Raw genomic sequence first — 19299 nt, forward strand, 5'->3', positions numbered from 1 at the left:
CGGACAAGACAGGTAATGCTTGATGCCACACTGCGAGAGATGTTGCATGAACTGAGCATTGACAAACTCACCACCCCATCACTTTGAAAGATCTGTATCTTCTGTTCAAACTGAGTTTCTACCAAACTTTGAAAGGATTTGAATATTGTAAACACATCTGATTTGAGCTTTATTGGATAGAACCAAGCAAACCGAGAAAAATTGTCAATAAATATGACATAATATCTGAAACCTTGAACAGAGGTTACAGGAGCAGGACCCCATACATCACAATGAATCCTTTCAAGTGGTCTTTTAGACTCAAAAACTGAACTAGAAAAGGGAAGCTTGCTAGTCTTTCCTAACTGACATGACTCACACATAGTCTTCAAGACTTCATTGACTGAAATAGCTTTAGTTGTAGATAGAAACTGTAGAACTTGCTGATGAGGATGCCCCAGTCTCTTGTGCCAAACCACATCTGTTGCACTCTGCTGTCTTGATGAGTAGAACGCAAGAAATTGAGGATTCTCTAACCGATACAAGCCCTCATGTTTGCTTCCTCGAGTGAGAAGCTGCCTGCTCTGTTTGTCTTTAATTACCACAGTTCATGAATCAAAAGTGAATTCACATGGATAATCATCAGTTAATTTGGAGACTGAGAGCAAAGATTTTGTGATTGAAGGACATACTAACACATCATTGAGCGGTACAGTACCTGACAGAGTCGGAAGAGCAATGGATCCAACATGTGTGATTGGTAGGAAGTCGCCGTTGCCTACAATCACAGCGTCAGTGCCAGAGTATGGCTGAGCACTCTGTAAGTGTTGAGTAGAGCTCGTGATGTGATGAGTAGCGGCTGTGTCAGGATACCAATCATTTCCTCCATAGTCTGCTTCTTCTGCACTTCTCATGATCATGTTAGCTTGAGGAAACTCAGTTTGTTGAAAGTGTTGATCAAATCGACGGTAACACTTGTAAGCTGAGTGACCAAACTTTCCACAGATCTGACAAGTAGGACGAGATGTGTTTTGTGAGCCTCCACGACCACTGCTTTGTCCAACCTGTTGATAGAAGCCTCTGCCTTGTGTTGAATAGCCATGACCTCTGTATCCTCCTCTAGACTGACCTCTACCACGACCAGAATAGCCACCTCTATCAGTGTAGAAAGCTTGGTGAGGAGTAACTTCTGTGGATGCAGAATATGTCTGAAGTTTGTCTTCATATGAGACCAGTTTGGACATGACTTCATCAAATAGGAATCGCATACTCATGCTGGTCAGTGGTGGTTTTAATAGTATTGTGTCTGGTGGTTGCGCTGGTTCTTCCCCGGTTTCTCCCATCTCATCTTCTATTCAAAGATGGAGATCGTGACCGTTAATAATATCAAGGGGTAGCGTACGGTTTAATATCTTCTTTCTCTTTACATATATGTTTTGTTACCTCTGATAGCTTCTCGATGCTTATTCATCCAACTCGGTTTGGATTCAGTTGTATTATATTGGATATGAGTTAGGTGTTTTGGATAATTTGACTCTTTGAATAATTCGACATGTTATTTGAGTAATTTTATGAAATTCTGTTTATCCAGCTTGTCTGTATAGTCTATGGAGTATGTCTTAGAGAGTTGCGACAGCTAGATGCCAAACAACGTCAAAGGATTTAAAAATCTAAGGCTACACTATTGAGAAAAACGTATATAAATAAAAATCATAGGATACCAATATGCTCAAAAGGTAACAGCAAGAACTAGGGTTTCTGAATAATAACTTTATTTCTTGATAATGTTCTCTGACACAACGTTCCTTATTTAAAGGGCTCAGCTGAAGGATCTAGAGACTATACAGCTGTGTTTCTAAAACTAGCAAAAAGACAAAAGAGCATATCGATTACACAGCTGTAATGGTTGCTTTCCCGTACTAGAGGAAACACAGACTTGAACTCTGTTTTGAACCGTTGAAGCTCTGTCCTGATGTTGACTCCTTTGACTCTCTTTAATGGGCTTTTGAGATATCTGAAGTTGTGGCTGGGCTGGACTTATCTGGGCCATGCTAATAAGTACTACTAATTCCCAATTAAACTCAACTCTTGAAATATTTAGGGTTTTAGAGCATCTCCAACCTCTAGCTATTTTCACATCTATATGCTATAATAGAGGTAAAAGTGCTCCATCACATCTATATTTCCATCTCTAAAATAGAGATTGCTATTTTTTCCTCTATATATAGAGGAAAAAATAGCATTCCAGCATTCCTCTATTATAGAGTCATACTTTTTTATTTTCAAAATAGTCCTTTAACTTTTAAATTTTTATAGTTGTAACCAAAATAATTATATTTATAGAGAAATACAACTTTTGTAGGAGTATAATAACATTTTTTATTTATATAATAGTCTTTTAACAAAACTTTAGTTTAAAAAAATTCATAAGCTTATGAAAATATTTTAAAAGTTAAAAATAAATAGGGTTAGTTATCAACTTTTATAAACAAAATGTATCATTTGTAAAATTAAAATAGAATTTTTTGAGAATATTCCTTTATAGAGACAAAAATAGAGAAATACATTGGAGATAAACTCATATCTATTTTAGAGATGCTCTATTTTAGAGGTAAAAATAGGGGAATACATTGGAGTTAGTATGAGGATAATGTATTAAGACAGAACTGATAACAAAATATTGTGACGTAGGACCCACTAATATTCTTTGCCAACCATAGAGTGGCAATCAAAAAGGCCATGGTCCATGTCACTTTTTCTGACTTCTATGACTTCTTTTACTATAATTTAATCAACATATTTGTTTCTCCCAATCATGATTTCTTATTGCCTCCACTGTCCATAAGTTTTTTTTTCTATGAATCGGAATTCATAATTCGAAATAAATGAGAAAACACTCCTGTTAATTATTCAGCTAGCTCAAGGACGAGAGAGGCTTTATTTGTTCAACATGTTCTTTTAGTTTCATTTGTTATTATATGAACTGTTTTTGTTAATAAATTAGATCGATATTGTTGTCTATTCGTCCCTGATCTCAGGGATTTATCTCCGCCAATATTGGGGACGTCATCATCCAGCTTTTCAATCTGCTCCGCCCGTTCCGCTCATAATTATTAGTTCCACCATGTTTTTTTTGGCGATTAGTAAAAGAAGATATATTCTCTGCTAGCCAATAAAATAAATGGGTTGTATCAGTTTTACGTGACTCATATCCAAAAATAAATGGGTTGTATCAGTTTTACGTGACTCATATCCAAAGATGATATTATCAATTGAAGTCAAATCAATAAGAAACGGATAGAATGACTCGTGCTCAGGGTGGACTTAACATTGTTATGGCCCTAGGAAAAAAAATTGTTTATCATTTAAAATTTATATTCAGATAATATTTAATATATTTTTAAAATTTAATCAGTAATATTTTGTATATTTTGTAACGAAAATAAAACTATATGCATATCAAATATTTTTGGACCATTTTCAATTTTATTTATTATATTTATAATTTTTTTAAATATAAAAATTTAAACTTTTTTAAAAAACTAGGCTCCTTAACTATTAACCTAAGGGGGGACAAGACTTGGACCCGGAGCGGTCGCAACGCTTGTTCCCCTCCTCAGCCGGCCCTGCTCGTGCTGGATGTAAAAAGCCGTAGCTGTAGTCGGACTTGGTAGGACAAGTCTTTTTCCTTCACCCTATGTCTCCCAGCCCACTTGCTGACCTAATTACATTTAGCTTCTATTCATTCCATCAATAATGATATATAAGAAGATTCGTTTTATCAAAACTGTTATCACTCATCACAAGTTCACAATAAATAAAATCTCTCCTTCTTTTGGAATCATTCTCACTTTGTGTGTTTATGTGGACTGTAGAAGCTTAAAACGATCGTATAACGTATGACGTGATATGATTTAAAGACATAAGCCATGTCACTAGTGTTGTTTTGCCAGTAGTGAAAAGGCAAAACTAATTAGGGGTTTTAATAAATAAGCGAGGATCCTTCGTCGTGGGAGAGTCCAAGAGGCACATGCCCCTTCAACAATTTTATTGGTCGTACCCTTAAAACTTTTTTCATCTCCTAATCCACGACACTTTGTATTTGTTTACGTCATCCACTACTGACTTTTTAAACCAGTAGAGATTAAACTAGTATACTACTAAACTCGCTTGTCTATTGATTTCTTCCACACATGTCTGACTGACGTACGGAATTAACAACATACGTATTTTAAGGTTTATACTTCCATTGACTTCAGAGTGTGAGTTTTGTCGTGATTTACTGATTATATTTCGGGTTGGTAATATTTAACACAGCAAAAAAATTTATGATCAAATAAGATGAAGAAAATAGTACGCACAAGGGTAAAAAGAAAAAAAAAATATATATATATATATAAAATAATTGGATAAAATTGAATATCAATCAAACATTTGTTGTATTGTGTGTTATCAAGAAAACTAGGCATATTACCCACTCAAAGCCATGTGACGAAAACATATAAACGTAAATACACAATCTATACATAAAAGCTGGGTATATACTCTGTATTGCAGTAACAGTAACTTGTGTATCAAAATGTCGTTAGTAAAACATATAATGCAAGCATTAAAAACGAATGTAAGAGGATCGAGAATGTTCTGTTTGGGGTTATTTGGTAAATTACGCGAGAAGAGTCGTATAGAATCTGAGGACTTGGGACCAACGAAGATTTAGGAGCGATGGAGACAGTGACGGGACGGTGTTAGACACGTGAAAGTCACGTGACTGTCTCCCGCATCACTGGAACTTGTATCCGATCTTGGCCTCTATGACCCTACGAATGGATTGACAACTTTAACTAATCTTCTCAGATCCTATATATAACATGTGTAACTTAATTAACTACATTATAGTATACACGTAAGTATAGAAAATAATTATTTAAAGCAGACCGAATAATTGGTATACATGAATAATACGGCCTCGAGTTTTTGTCCCCATGGCACCAATGCATATGTCTCTCTCTAATTTTGTTTGGGAAGTAACTTCTTACCTGTGTTATTTATCCGTTTTATAAGTCTGTGCATTAAATTTCCTTTCTAGTAGGTGTCAGTAAAGCCTAGTGCTTTTTAGGCCTCTTAATATTACTGTACTATTAACTGCTTTAGTGAAAGCCCAATAGATTTTTTGCCCATTGAGATATGTAACCTACCAAGACATACTCTAGTCAGCCATGTAGATTGACAATAATACTACTACTTGCCATAATGATTTTTTTTTTTCCATCTATTATTATTATTGATGGGTCAAAGCCCAGAAACCAAACATCACAAAGACCCAAAGGGCAAACTAAAGAAACGTTATGGGCCAAAGCCCAAACAAACATTAAACCGAACCCGGCGCCCCAAAAACCCGAGGCCACAAACCCAACATCCGAAGCCCACTAGGCTTTCCCCATGCACGTGTCATCCTGTTAACAGAACCAAAACACGTGTTGGACTCCTCACCGATGAGGAACATGTGTTGACGACACCTCCATCTCCCCTGTATCGAGATTCATCACCGGAGCCACCGGTGTTCACCGAAGATACACCAGAAAGAACCCCTCACCATGAATCTACCGACCCAAACGAAACCTCCTCCAACGGCGATCAAACTCCGCCCTCAAATCCACCAAATCCTTAAAGAGGCCGATCAACTAGAGCAGCCTCGAAGAAGAACGAACCACAGATCTACGCTTCCATAAAACAATCGTCTACGATCGATCCAAGAACAACCAACATGGAGTCTTAAGTCGAGAGTCGATTGAGCAAAGAGAGAACAAAAGCATAGATCGGAAACCGGTAAAAGCCGGCGAAAAACGATGCTGTCAGAGCCACCGCTTCCCGAAGACGAAAGCCGACGAACCGATGCTGGCGGAGCCACCAATCCTCGGAACCCAAAGCTGGCGACGACGGTGTAGAGAAATCACCGACTCCCAGAAATCAAACCTATAACACGGAGTTAGAGAAACTCCGACTGAAGTTCATCTCATCCTTCCTCTGTGTCGGATCGAAGAGAGAGGACAGAGCTAAAGGAGAGAGAACTACTTGCCATAATGATACGGTGAACGAACCGAACTTTTATATCCTTTTCACACCAATAATTTTATATCCGGTCAGATCCCGGAAGAAACACATTTAGTGTTACTAAGTGGACTATCCCGAAAGCGTACCACACTGCCTTACCCGAGTTTGGAATACCTTCTGACTAATGCCAGAGATGGACCAATCATCTGTTATGGTCCACCATGTAAACTAGTTGGAACAAAACCTAAATCCAAACTGGCCAAGTAATGATAATTAGTTCTCGGGGAGATTCGAAGCAGCATTGACGTGGGTTCACGGCAAGAATTGGGTGGCTTATAATATAGTTATTCAAACTAAGTGTGATCACTTAATTGATAATCAAACACGTGAATCGTGTAACGATGTAAGGAATAGAGTAATTAATAATATCATGTTTAACCAATTTACCCAGCTAATTTAGCTTGACCAAAATGAAAATTAACTCTTATGGTGGACAACGTAGTGTTTGTCGTTGTGTCTAATTCAACATCGAGTAACGAAACAAAACCAAACCCTATCATGTCATCTAGTCCCTGTTATCTCAAGGCAAAAGAATCCTCCACAGAGATTCTAAACCTCTCTGAGGAGCGTCCGTGTGTAATATAAATTTAGATTTGATGTGTCCACTTAGTTATATGTGTATACTTTATCGGATTTTTCTTCCTCTTTTCGCTGTGTTTTGAAACCGACCGAGATCCGCGGTTAAACCGGTAAATCCAATGACCCAGAAAAAATTCGGTTTGGGTTTTATTAAAAACCCAATATTTAGAAACCCGAAAAACCCAGTAAAACCCGAAATCCGATACTGGTTGAACCACCGGTTGAATAAATAAATAATTTTTACTTGTTTTTTAGTTTTTAATTATGTTTTAGATTATGTTTTATATTCTAAATTTCTAATTAAGAAGTTAGGTGCTGACGAAAAAAAAAAGTTAGGTTTTCTCTTTTCAGTTTTATATTTGTGATTTTTAGATTTTAATGAAGATTTTACTATGTCACGTGAAGAAAATGAAGTGAACAATAATAGAGAGAACTAAAATTAGTTGATGTGATTTGGTGTTAGTTTATTTCTGTTATTGATAATTTATTACAATGATCTTTTTTTTTTTTAGATTTGAAGTTTAATTTATTATTCATACTAGAAATTTAAATATTTATGAATTTTATGTCTTAATTTTTTTTAGATGTCATAACTCTAACCTTGTTACAAAAAAAATTAAATAGTCTACACTATTTTTTTATTTTTTTTATGTAAAATGAAAATAAAAATATAAAAACTAAAGTTAAGTATTTTCTAAATGCTTTTAAACATAAAATATATACATATCCAAACTATTATATTATGTTTTAAAAAACATTTAGAAAATATTAAAATTGAGTTTCTATATTTTTATTTACATAGCTAATATATTATTATATAATAAAATTAATTTACTTATTAACCCGCGGTTCATCCACGGTCGATCCAGTGACCCAGTGACCTGATTAGTCGTTCGGTTCAGTGTCCGGATCGGGTTTAAAAACATTGCCTTGTTTTCTACAAGCTAATATACTTAAATATATATATTCTTAACGGTATTATGTAGCATCTAGTATAATCGCCTTAGTTAAACATGGATCTATAGGTATAGACTTATTTTTGGGTTCACCAACCAATAGGATTGTGTTATTTCATATTCGGTATCTTTTAAAAAAAGAAAAAAATATTGTCAAATTATATTATCTTTTTAAAATTAAAAGGTAAAAATAAATAAATAAAAGTTAGTAGTAATTACAAAAAAGAATATTTTTAACGTCGTCAGCAAAACATTAAACCCTAAATCCTAATCCCTAAACCCTAAATCCTAAACCTTAAACCCTTGGGTAAACCCTAAAACCTAGAATAAATCTTAAACTCTAGGATTAAACCCTAAATCCTAATCAAAATCACTAAACACAAAAACACTCAAGGGTTTAGGGTTTAGGTTTTAGGGTTTAGAATTTTAGGGTGTAGTGTTTTTATTTAGAGTTTAAGATTTATCCTAGAGTTTAAGATTTATTCTAGGTTTTAGGGTTTACCCAAGGGTTTAGAGTTTACCCAAGGGTTTAGGGTTTACGCAAGAGTTTAGGGTTTAGGGATTAGGATTTAGGGTTTAGTGTTTTGCTGACGATGCTGAAATTTTTTTTTAATTCTTTTTTCTGTAACTGCTATATTTTTTTACTTTTTTATTTTAAAAACATAATATAACTTGATAATATTTTGTTTTCTTTTTTTAAAAGATATCGAATTTGAAATAAAGAAATCCTATTGGCTGGTGAACCTAGAGATTCACCCTATGGGGTGAACCCAAGAATAACTCATAGGTATATATGTGGCTTGCTTTAATATGTTTCTCAAATCCGAAATGAAAAAAAAAAATCTCTTTCAACTTCCACATGGTATCAGTATCATGACCCGTACGACCGTCGAGGTTTTCTTTAGTAGTAAAGTATTTTAGATTATTCAATGCAATATATCAATAAATTAATATAATTTGATGTTATATATTATCTAATTTATAATAATATTTGTGTGGCGTATAATATTATTATTATAAATTTTTTATTTTTTTATTTTTGTAACAAAATTTATTTTGAAAATATTATTATGAAACAATATTGATTTACATTATTTTGTTTTATTCTAAATTTGAAACATATGTGGAAACTAAATTAAGTTGAACCTACATAATAGAGAATTTGGTATATAGTTATTGATTAAACCAATTTAGTATAGATGTTTAAATAATAAACCGAATTATTTTTTTAACTTAGGAGAATACACAGACGTTAATAATAGTAGAGTAAAATCTTATATATACGATATGAATAAAAATCAAATGTTTCATCTATGAAAGAAGATGTATATTAGTTGTATTACATAGTAAATACATTTAAAGGTGAAACTTCTAAGTGGTATAAATTAAAAAATTACATATGAAATAAATCATAATTTTTGTGCTAAATAGATAAGAATTTTTTTTTTTTAATTAGAAATAGAAATGAATATTTATTTTTAAAAACATCATTTACAATACTTCTTAAATTGAATTTTGAAAATTAAATCAATTTAAAATTGTTATTCAAAATTCAATTTAAAATTGTTATTATCATTAAAATATTATTAAAAGTATTTTATATAATTATTAAAAAAATTACAATCAAAACTAAATTAAAATTTAGTTTCTATTTATATTTTGTGATAATTAAAATTTTAATTAACTAATTTCGAAAATATATTTTAAAAAGATTCTAAAAATATTTAAAAGATTTTGTTAGATATTTCTTTATGATATTTATTAGTATTTGAAATAAAAATAAAGATATTAAAATTAAGTTATGTAAAATTTAATAATTTTTCTATGGATAGTCGAAATAGAAAAATCACACATGAAATAAGTCATAACTTCTATGACTTCTATTTTAATAGTATAGATAGATACGTGTATATATTGACAGCCGCAAATGAAACTAAACGTTTCAACCTCTACTCTTATATGCAAATTATTTTAAAAAGCATGCGTCTTAAATTTATGAATTTTAAAATCCGTTATAGTTAAAACAAATAATTAAGCTGCTATGATCTGAAAGATAACGCATGACAACGTTTTAAAATGTAGCAAGCTCGAAAACAACGTCCTTTCTGACTAAATAATACTAGTACTATACACAGGCAGGCAAATGTCTCTTTTTCCAAAAAAATTTTCAGTTAGTATAAACTATAAGTAATATCTATATATGGAACGTACAAGAATTTGGAGGGAAAGAGGACGTCATAAAATGTTGAACTTCCACGAAATGATAGATTTTTTCTCGATCTATACATTCAATAAGAGACTGCCACCCATAAATGCTACACCAAAGTTTAGCTACTTCAGACATATTAAGACCTAGAGAAACGAATTCGAAAGCACATGACCAGAAAAAGCTGTCTGTACACCTACGTTTTTGTCCCGGTTTGAGGATCAAAACGGTACGTTTCATATTGACAAGCTACTACTCGATGTGTCTGGTCTCTTTCTTTCCTTCTTGCCTGCACACTCATTCGTCCTTGTTCTTTTTGTTTTCTTTTGCTCTATTCTCAAAACATACACATCCGCAGTTAATATTATTCTCATCGCGCGTTTGCCTTCATATTCTTGAATCTCCTTATGTCTTTTCTCTAACATCCAACTATGAACAAAGCCATGATTCTGAACCCGACCCGGCCCGTTTGGCCCGGTTTCTCTTCTTCCAAGTCCCTATGCGGCGATGCCAACTGCATGGAGCAGCTTCTCCTCCACTGCGCAAACGCCATCGAATCAAACGACGCCACGTTAACTCAACAGACCATTTGGGTCATCAACAACCTCGCTTCCTCAGACGGTGACTCCACACAGAGACTCGCCTCCTCTTTACTCCGTGCGTTAATCTCACGCGCCGCCACCAAATCACCCGCATTCTCTTTCCTATCCGTTGCTTCCGCATCCCATGAAACGCTTCACCGCTTCTCCGTCATTGAGCTTGCGGCGTTCGTTGACCTCACGCCGTGGCACCGTTTCGGCTTCATCGCCGCCAACGCAGCAATCCTCGACGCCGTCAAAGGTTACTCCTCCGTCCACATCGTTGACTTAAGTTTGACTCATTGCATGCAAATCCCTACTCTTATAGACTCCATGGCAACCAAACTCATCAACAAAGAACAACCTCCTCCGCTTCTCAAACTCACCGTTGTCCTCTCCGAATCTCCTCCGCCTCCATTGCTTGGAATCTCCTACGAAGAATTAGGGTTGAAGCTAGTGAGCTTTGCAGCCACACGTAACGTAGCAATGGAGTTTAGAATCATATATTCTTCTTACTCCGATGGTCTGTCCTCTCTTATCGAACAACTGAGATTAGACCCTTTGGTCTGCAATGAAGCTCTCGTCGTTAACTGCCACATGATGCTCCATTATATCCCAAACGATACCCTAAGTTATTCAAGTCCTTCACGGTCATTATTCTTGAAAGAGCTCAGAGATCTAAACCCAACTATGGTAACCTTAATTGAAGAGGACGCAGATTTCACCTCGAGTAACTTCATCGCCAGGTTTGTTTTTTTGGACTATACTACTGCGTTGCACTAAGATAGCATATATATTTTATGTTATTTATGCAGAAATTGTAAACTTTTAAAAAATATTTGAGCTGATTAAATGTTATTGACAATTGTAAACTTTTTAAAAATAGATTTAGTGTATTTTCTTTAACATACTTGAAAACATTAGAAAATCTATCTTTAAGAAATAGAGGTAGTAGTTAACTAATTTCTTGAACAAAAAAAAAGATTTAACACAGAAGTTTGATCCTATGATGTGGTCACCATGAGAAGCAGTGAATTTGACGTTGAAAATGAAACATATTATACTATAATGTCATGTGATAAAATGTTCAGGTTAAGGTCACTCTTCAACTACATGTGGATCCCTTACGACACAGCCGACACGTTTTTAACATGTGGGAGCGAGCAAAGGCAGTGGTACGAGGCGGATATAGGTTGGAAGATAGATAACGTGGTGGCCAAGGAAGGTGCTGAAAGAGTTGAGAGATTGGAGCCAAAGAGCCGGTGGTTCGAGAGAATGAGAGAAGCTGATTTCACCGGAGTTGGGTTCGGCGAGGCGGTAGCGAGAGAGGTTCAAACGATGCTAGAGGAACACGCCGCCGGGTGGGGAATGAAGAGAGATGTTGATGATAGTGATGACGTGGAACGCTTTGTACTGACGTGGAAGGGACATAGTGTTGTGTTTGCCTCAGCTTGGGTGCCAATGAATAGGGTTGATGGATGTTCTCACGTAGAAGCTTAAAATTGGATAAGATATGATGTTAATCTTATCCACAATCAAGGATTAATGCTAATTAGTACTTAAATTAGAAGGCGATGTGAGAAACAACAGAAAAGTGTAGGGGATTCTTAAGTTTCTAACCGACCCGACCGGTTATGTATGAATGAGCTGACTTTCAAACTTATTATCAAGTAGTAGTAAAGTAACATGATTGGTCCGCTCCAGCTGTGTAAAATTTTGCACGTGCCGCGTTGACTAGACGTTGACTCTTACAAAGCAGAAGCTTCTAAAAAAGAAGAATATGCGATCTATCCGTCTAAATTTTCCCAAAAAAATCCTCGAGTCGCGATTAAAACCAGAGTCATTTACAGTTCAAATCAAGCTCGATTTAAAGATTCTTCATTGTTTTTCTTCTCTGGTCTTCTTCTCAAGGTTAGTTGAATATTGCAGTTTTAATTATACTATTTTTTGGTTCTCCATATGCTTTTCCGAATCTGAAAACAACTTCATGTTTCATTATTCGCGATTGAGAATTTATAGAGTTTAATTATGTTGATCTCGGGATTCGAAACTGGTAAAAAAATCTTTTATTGTGGTAGGTTACTGTTCAGTGTTTTGTTGTGTCTGTGTTAGTACACGAATGGTAATGGAATCATGTGAATGAATGAACTTGTAAAAGTTACTTACTTCAACAATTCCCAATCTGGGTTTCGCTAATCTCATCTCAATTCCGACAATTGTTGTATATTGCAGTTAGAGTTGACCTTCTTCCCTCGTGGTTTGACTGACGTATACGGTTCCTGATTGGGTTATTTTTGTGAATTTCTGTTTTTATTTTTATATATAGGGAGAAGTTTGAAGGGACCCAAAATGCCAACGGGCCAGCGTCGTCATGTCATTCGAACAGATACTTTGGAGTTAAAGTCTCAGCTTGAGATGAAGATTGGTCGGGCCAAAACAGAGAGCTATCTTAACCTCTTATCGAAATTCTTGAGCTTGAAAATCAGCAAATCCGATTTCGATAAGCTAATCGTCGATACGGTGAAGAAGGAGAATATCAGTCTACACAACGCTTTGCTTAGAGGGTTGATCAAGAATGCGTCTCTCTCAAATACACCTCCTTTGATAGGGAATGGTGTTTTTCAGACAAGTCTTGGTTTCAATTCTTTATGCAACGACCTTCCTCAATCATCTCCTTGTAAAGAAAGGACTCAACGGAGGTTTAGTAAAGATTGTAATGGAAAGAGCCAAATCACTGAGGTTGTTTCTTCTAGTTTTAAAAAACAATGGTCAATGGAAGATGGTGAAGAAGTTGACCAGTTGATTCGATGTTGGAGAAGTCAACCTATTGAAGCTCCTTTTGGTGTTAATCTCAGAGATTTTATCAAGAGAAGACGTCATGTTGAGACGTGTTACTCCTCTCGTGAGCTTCCTGACTCTATTTCTTTAAAGAAGAAACTCGAAGATGAAATGAAGGAAGAAGGAGTAGAGGTTTCGGTTGGTTTTGCTAACTCGTTGAACGCAGGACTCGATGTCTTCTTGCAAAGACTAATCAAACCTTGTCTGGAATTAGCGGCTTCAAGGTCTAGTAGCCGAGGAGAAGTATGCTCTTCTTCAGTATCTATGGTAGATTTTCACGTAGCTATGGAGTCAAACCCGTCTATACTTGGGGAAGATTGGTCTTCAAAGCTTGAGAAGATCCGGTCAGCTGCACCGGATTTGCCTTCAGATTTTCAGACAAGCTGACTCTATAACTATAGATAGAACTGATTCTTCAATTACAGAGTTTGTGTTGAGAAAAACATCTTTAGATTTTGTGTGTGTATATATGTCTTGGTGTCTAATTACTTGTGCTGATCTTGTATGCTTAGGTTTTGATTTGTTCAACAAACTTAATAGAAGAAATCTATATTATAATTAGGCCTGGGCGTTCGGGTCTTCGGGTCGAATTCGGGCCAGTTCTTTTCGGGTCTGGGTTTTTTCGGGTCCTAAATATTTAGACCCAATAGGTACTTAGAAATTTTCGGTTCGGGTTCGGGTCGGTTCTTCTCGGGTCCGGGGCGATTCGGGTCTATAATTAAAATACCCATAAAATACCCATAATTTTTCGAGTCCATATCGGGTTCGGGTCGGGTTCAGATATTTAGGATCCGAAAAGGACATAATATACCCAATTTCATCAACTTTAGTTGAATATTTGTCATATATATCTAAAATTTTACAAAACAACTTAAATGAAACAATTAATAATTAAAATAAAACATTTTAAAACTCTAAATTTTACATTTTAAATCTTTATATTACTTAAAAAATGTTAAAAAATGATAACAAATGTTGTTCACAAATGATATTTCAACTAAATCATAAAATAATATATATAAAATAGAACACAAAAACATCATAGTTTTAGATATACATGTTTTTAAGTTGGGTACAAATCGGTTCTTATCGGGTCGGGTATATTCGGGTCGGTTCTTTTCGGGTCCGGGTCTATTCGGGTCGGTTCCTTTTCGGTTCCGGTTCTTTCGGGTAAAAAAAATTTAGACCCAAAAGGTACTTGTACATTTTCGGTCCGGTTCCGGGTCGGGTATTTTTGGGTCGGTTCCGGTTCGGATCTTCGGGTCAGGTTAAAATGCCCAGGCCTAAATTACAATAGTTGAGTTTTTGCTCACTCCTCAGCGCGCCACGTCAGCGTTTTGTGGGCTTCATTTTTTAAAAGTGTGAAAAAGTGTGAAAAACCCATGGTTCGAACCCGGGTTATTGAGATATAAACACCAATATTTATACCACTAAGCTAAATGATATTTTGTACATTGATGGCCGAAACCTAATATATATTTCTGAAGGTCGGAAGTCCTTGGTTCTTCGGCTTCCTCTGAGAGTCGGACCTACAAGTGTATTATGAGTTTCATTTTTAAATGAGATTCATCACGCTATATGAAAAAATCTCAAGTTTGCAACAATTATAGTTTTCCCATATTGTAAACTGTTGTCGTTTAACATGAGTTTGGGTTCTTTTCATCATTGTCTCAAACAAGTTTGAGTTACAGAGTTGCGCCGTGTGTCTGTTCGTAATCTATTTTTTCACCGGTGAACTCTTCATGTCCCCATCTTAAATCGCTTGATCATAAACGTTCCTGATTTGTAGCCCCTCTGTAAACCATATATATATGATTCTCATCTTTGATTAACTTCAATCTGCATCTCCACAAAACTCAATGATTCCTCTTATCTTTAACCATCTTCAAGAAAGTGTTTCTCTCTGCGTCTCCAGTTCCTCAAACCAGCGTCCCAGCGTCTGTCACTCAACATTCGAGTCTCTCTGTCTTGGTCGTAGTAGTCAGAGCATAGCCTCTGGCTTCCTCCGTTTATAGGATTCCCTGAATTTCAAGAAAGACAGGGAGCTTGTGGGAATCACGGTTCTCTTCCTTAATGAAACACTACAAGAAAACAAGACTTTAACGACTACAGTATTAGTAGCTAGTTGGTCGTAATATGGGCATTACGACCAATTAACTTCAAAAATCGATTGGTCGTTAGAAGCTGGTCGTAATTAATTATTAGAGGCACATTGGTCGTAATATTACGACTAGACATATTAGTCGTACACTGGTCGTAACCCTACGACCAATTTACCTCTAATGTCGATGTTTATTAGTCGTAAGGTAACGACCACTTTACATCGACTTTAGATGTTCATTGGTCGTAAATTTGACCAACTTTATTTATTTATTTTCGAATATTGTATATAATTATGAATTTTATATATTAATTAAAATCAAATATTTAAATTTAGTTTGATTTAATTTTTTTAAATTTGATAAAATTAAAAGAAAATATCTAACATCCGTATTCATAGTAATATCCATAATATAAAACATTCAAAATACAAATTAATTAAAACCGAAAAAATCTAAGTATTAAGGTTTATTTTGTCGAAGAAGTCGGATGATGTGTCGGAGGTAGAAGCTGATGGATCCGGCTGTCCGAGAAAGGTACTCCCGTAAGAGTTTCTAGACGCAAGGTTCCTAAGTCTCTTTCTACCGCCAGCCATAACAATATCGTTAATCTGAAAAAATGCCAAAACAAAATAGATGGTTATAAACAATTCAATTTTTTTTATATAAAAATAATATAAACCTATTCTAATTCCATCATAATCTAACTCCATCCTAATCTACTTCCATCCTAAACTAATTCCAAACCTAATCTAATCACCTAACTAACCGCCTAAAACTAAAAGAAAAAAAAAATTACCTAGAGAAAGAAGGTAACTCGTTGTTAGAGAGAAGGGAATGAGCAACCAAATGGTTTCGCGAGGTCCGAGTATATATAGAATTTTGGTGTTAGTCATAAATGGGTTGTAATATTACGACCAATGAGAGACTAGCGGTCGTAAAGGAGATGTAAATTTACGACCAATGGGGGACAAAATAATATTACGACCAATTAGAGACTAAATAATTTTTTTTATTTACGACCAATAAAGGATTAATAGTCGTAAAGAAGAATTAAAATTACGAACAATGTGGGACGAAGTCCTTTACGACCAATTAGGGACCAATGTGGAAAGAATTAAGATTAGTTATAACTGAGTCGTACTTTACGACTAATTAGGTTCATTTTGTGTTTATACCCTAAAACCGAAACCCCAAACCCCAAACATCATAAGTTTTATACACTTCTAAACCCCAAAGTACAAAGATTTTTTTTAAACTAAGTTCATATATAATTGAACAAACATGATAATAAGTTATATATTATTTGTAATGCAATACAAAGAGTTTAATAATATAATAAAACACAAACACTGTAACATAATCAAACTCGATCACTCGTCATCAGAAACATCATCCACTTCATCGTTTTCTTCAAATCCATCTTCGTTGGCTTCGTCTGTTTCATAGTCTGGAAGTTCTTCATATCCCTGGTTGTGTGGATCAACAAGTAGGATATCATTTATAGCTTGCTCAGGTACTTCTACTTCATTTACGACATCTTCTTGTAAAGGCGGTTGTTCATCAGTCAAGACTTGGCCCCGAGGTATAACTTTTATAGCGGCTAACCAAGATATTCCAGATTGTCTGATCCTCGGGTATGAAATAAAACAAACTTGGTCTGCTTGAGATGTCAATATGTAGGGTTCAAATTTGTTATACCTCCGTGTAGCATTTTTATCAACAACTCCAAACTTGCTATACCGAACATCTCTATTGACGGTGGGGTCAAACCAGTCACATTTGAAGAGAACGCATTTCAGCTTCACCAGGCCGGGGAACTCCACTTCGATGATCTCTTGTAATATTCCATAGAAATCAGTTTCACCTTTCACACATACTCCATAGTTCATTGTTGCTCGTCGACTTCCATATTCGTAAGTGTGAAAAATGTAACCTCGTGTGAAATACATAGATGATGTGGTGACCTTAGCGACCGGACCTTGTATCAATTCGTGAAACCACTGAGGATAGAAAGGATCATCAACATATATATATAAATATATAACTTCATTAATTATATAATAAATAACATATTTACGTTTGATATTAACTAAACCACGAATGTGCAACTACGTTTCTCGTAAATTGGTTGTTAATCAGATGGTAACTTGTCGATGTAATTTAGTCGTACATTTACGACCACATTACGACTACTTGAAAGTGTGGTCGTAAATGCGAAGTTAGTTTACGACCAATTTACGACTAAACTTTTTAGTAGCAAAATTACGTCTAAGTTACGATGGACTTTAACATAGTCGTAAGTTAGACGTAACGTCGAAGTTAATTTATGACTACACATTTGTAGTCGTAAATGGTAGTCGTTACTCTCACGCTTTCTTGTAGTGTAAAGGTAAGTTAATCTTCGATCTATCACAATTATTTAACATAATTATCATGGGTTTACTCCCGTCGGACGTGCTAATCATTACATGCCATCTTTGAAAGCAGGTTCCATTGTGAAAGTCGATCGTTTTGAAGTTGTTAGGTGCTCAAGCATGTACAAGATAACTGATCATCCATTCCTCATTTGTTTCATCTCACTAACCATTATTGATGAAGTCATCACGGGTGCTCCTGAGACCAATCTCCAGTCAATTATATTGTTCAATAATCTCCAAGTGATTGCGAGCACAAACCTAGAACTCTCATGTATATTATCATATTGCATTTGAGTTTATATTATATTTCGATATCATAACTGATATTTAAACTTGCAGATGTGGTTGGGCAAATCTGTTATGTCCAGGGCTCTGACTTCACCAAAGAAACAACTCGAGTCGTTATCCGTTTTCTTATTAATCCGTAAGAAAAAATCAACACATAATTATGTTTATATTATTGTCTATATTGTGCTAACATCAATAATAAAAAAATATTTCATACCCAAGATTTGTGGTCGTCTATTTATCTCTCTTAGTTATCAATCTAATTTTACACAAATATTTATTTTACAACTTAAAAGAAACCACAATAACTCAAACAATCAAATCACCAAAAACTAGAATCCCAAAAAAAAGACGAATCATTAATGATCACCTCTCTTTTTGTCTAATCTTACAAATAAACTTCAAAACAAATATATACCAAACCAATCAATTCAACTAAAACTCAACGACACATACGTTGAGTCAGCTAAACAAATACAAACTACACGACCAGTTATTTAACAATTTACAAACTTACTTTCGCAGATGCTTACGAAGAAGACTAAGACGACAACTAAGATCAGTGAAATTACTTAAACAAAAAGGCAGAGTAAGTTACAAACTCCAATAAATACAACTAACAATGATTTTTGTTTGCATATTACCCATCAAATAAAAGAGAAACAAACACAACCACACCAGGAGATACAAGAGACAATCCCAACAGACACAAAGGCGACAACAACATCTCCACCTGCTCACTCTTCTTGTCTTATGAAAATAGCTTACATGTTCAATATCAACAGGTCAATGCTATTGTCTTTTTATGAAAAATACATATATTCGTTTAAAACCCATTAAGGTCCAAATACTTATTGTCACTCATTTTATAGTTATTTCTACACGTCTTCGTGTATTTGTTTTAAAGGTCCAGTAAAAGTAACAAGTTTAAAAATAAAAAAAACATATAACCAACATAATAAGAATAATTACTTAATACACACAACTTACACAACTAAACTGGAGAAAAAATATCCACAAACAAAATGTACTCTCAATAACCTTAATATAATTTATGTAATCTCAACAGTACAAGTAACAAATTAAAAAAACAAACAAACAATTAGTCTCAGTGACACAGCAAACAACGCCACGAACTATATCAATCACGTTTAGTCCTTCATGAGTGGAGAACAATGCATACACAATTCATCATCATAACTATAACCATATAACAATAAAAAACTTGAAAAACAATGGTCAACT

At 34.9% G+C, this 19299-nt stretch overlaps 2 protein-coding genes across 2 annotated transcripts; both read left to right on the top strand.

Annotated features, from left to right (window-relative positions):
• The first annotated feature begins 10189 nt into the window (after positions 1 to 10189).
• LOC106304412 (scarecrow-like protein 32) lies at positions 10190 to 12069 on the top strand. The gene is made up of 2 exons (XM_013740822.1): positions 10190 to 11155; positions 11501 to 12069. Exons 1-2 carry the CDS (start codon positions 10263 to 10265, stop codon positions 11907 to 11909), a joined length of 1302 nt encoding a protein of 433 aa, XP_013596276.1. The 5' UTR covers positions 10190 to 10262; the 3' UTR covers positions 11910 to 12069.
• A 145-nt stretch (positions 12070 to 12214) lies between these two features.
• Positions 12215 to 13803, top strand: LOC106304721. Its single transcript, XM_013741116.1, has 2 exons — positions 12215 to 12320; positions 12736 to 13803. The coding sequence occupies exon 2, from the start codon at positions 12759 to 12761 to the stop codon at positions 13632 to 13634; it is 876 nt and encodes a 291-aa protein (XP_013596570.1). The 5' UTR covers positions 12215 to 12320; positions 12736 to 12758; the 3' UTR covers positions 13635 to 13803.
• The last annotated feature ends 5496 nt before the right edge of the window (positions 13804 to 19299 follow it).

This window comes from Brassica oleracea, chromosome C7 (genome assembly GCF_000695525.1).
Source record: "Brassica oleracea var. oleracea cultivar TO1000 chromosome C7, BOL, whole genome shotgun sequence".
In the NCBI taxonomy this organism is placed as follows: Eukaryota; Viridiplantae; Streptophyta; class Magnoliopsida; order Brassicales; family Brassicaceae; genus Brassica; species Brassica oleracea.

Coding starts and splice junctions, on each gene's coding strand:
- LOC106304412 (XM_013740822.1), top strand. CDS start 10,263: ATGAACAAAGCCATGATTCTGAACCCGACCCGGCCCGTTTGGCCCGGT. Junction 11,156..11,500: donor TCGAGTAACTTCATCGCCAG/GTTTGTTTTTTT, acceptor TAAAATGTTCAG/GTTAAGGTCACTCTTCAACT.
- LOC106304721 (XM_013741116.1), top strand. CDS start 12,759: ATGCCAACGGGCCAGCGTCGTCATGTCATTCGAACAGATACTTTGGAG.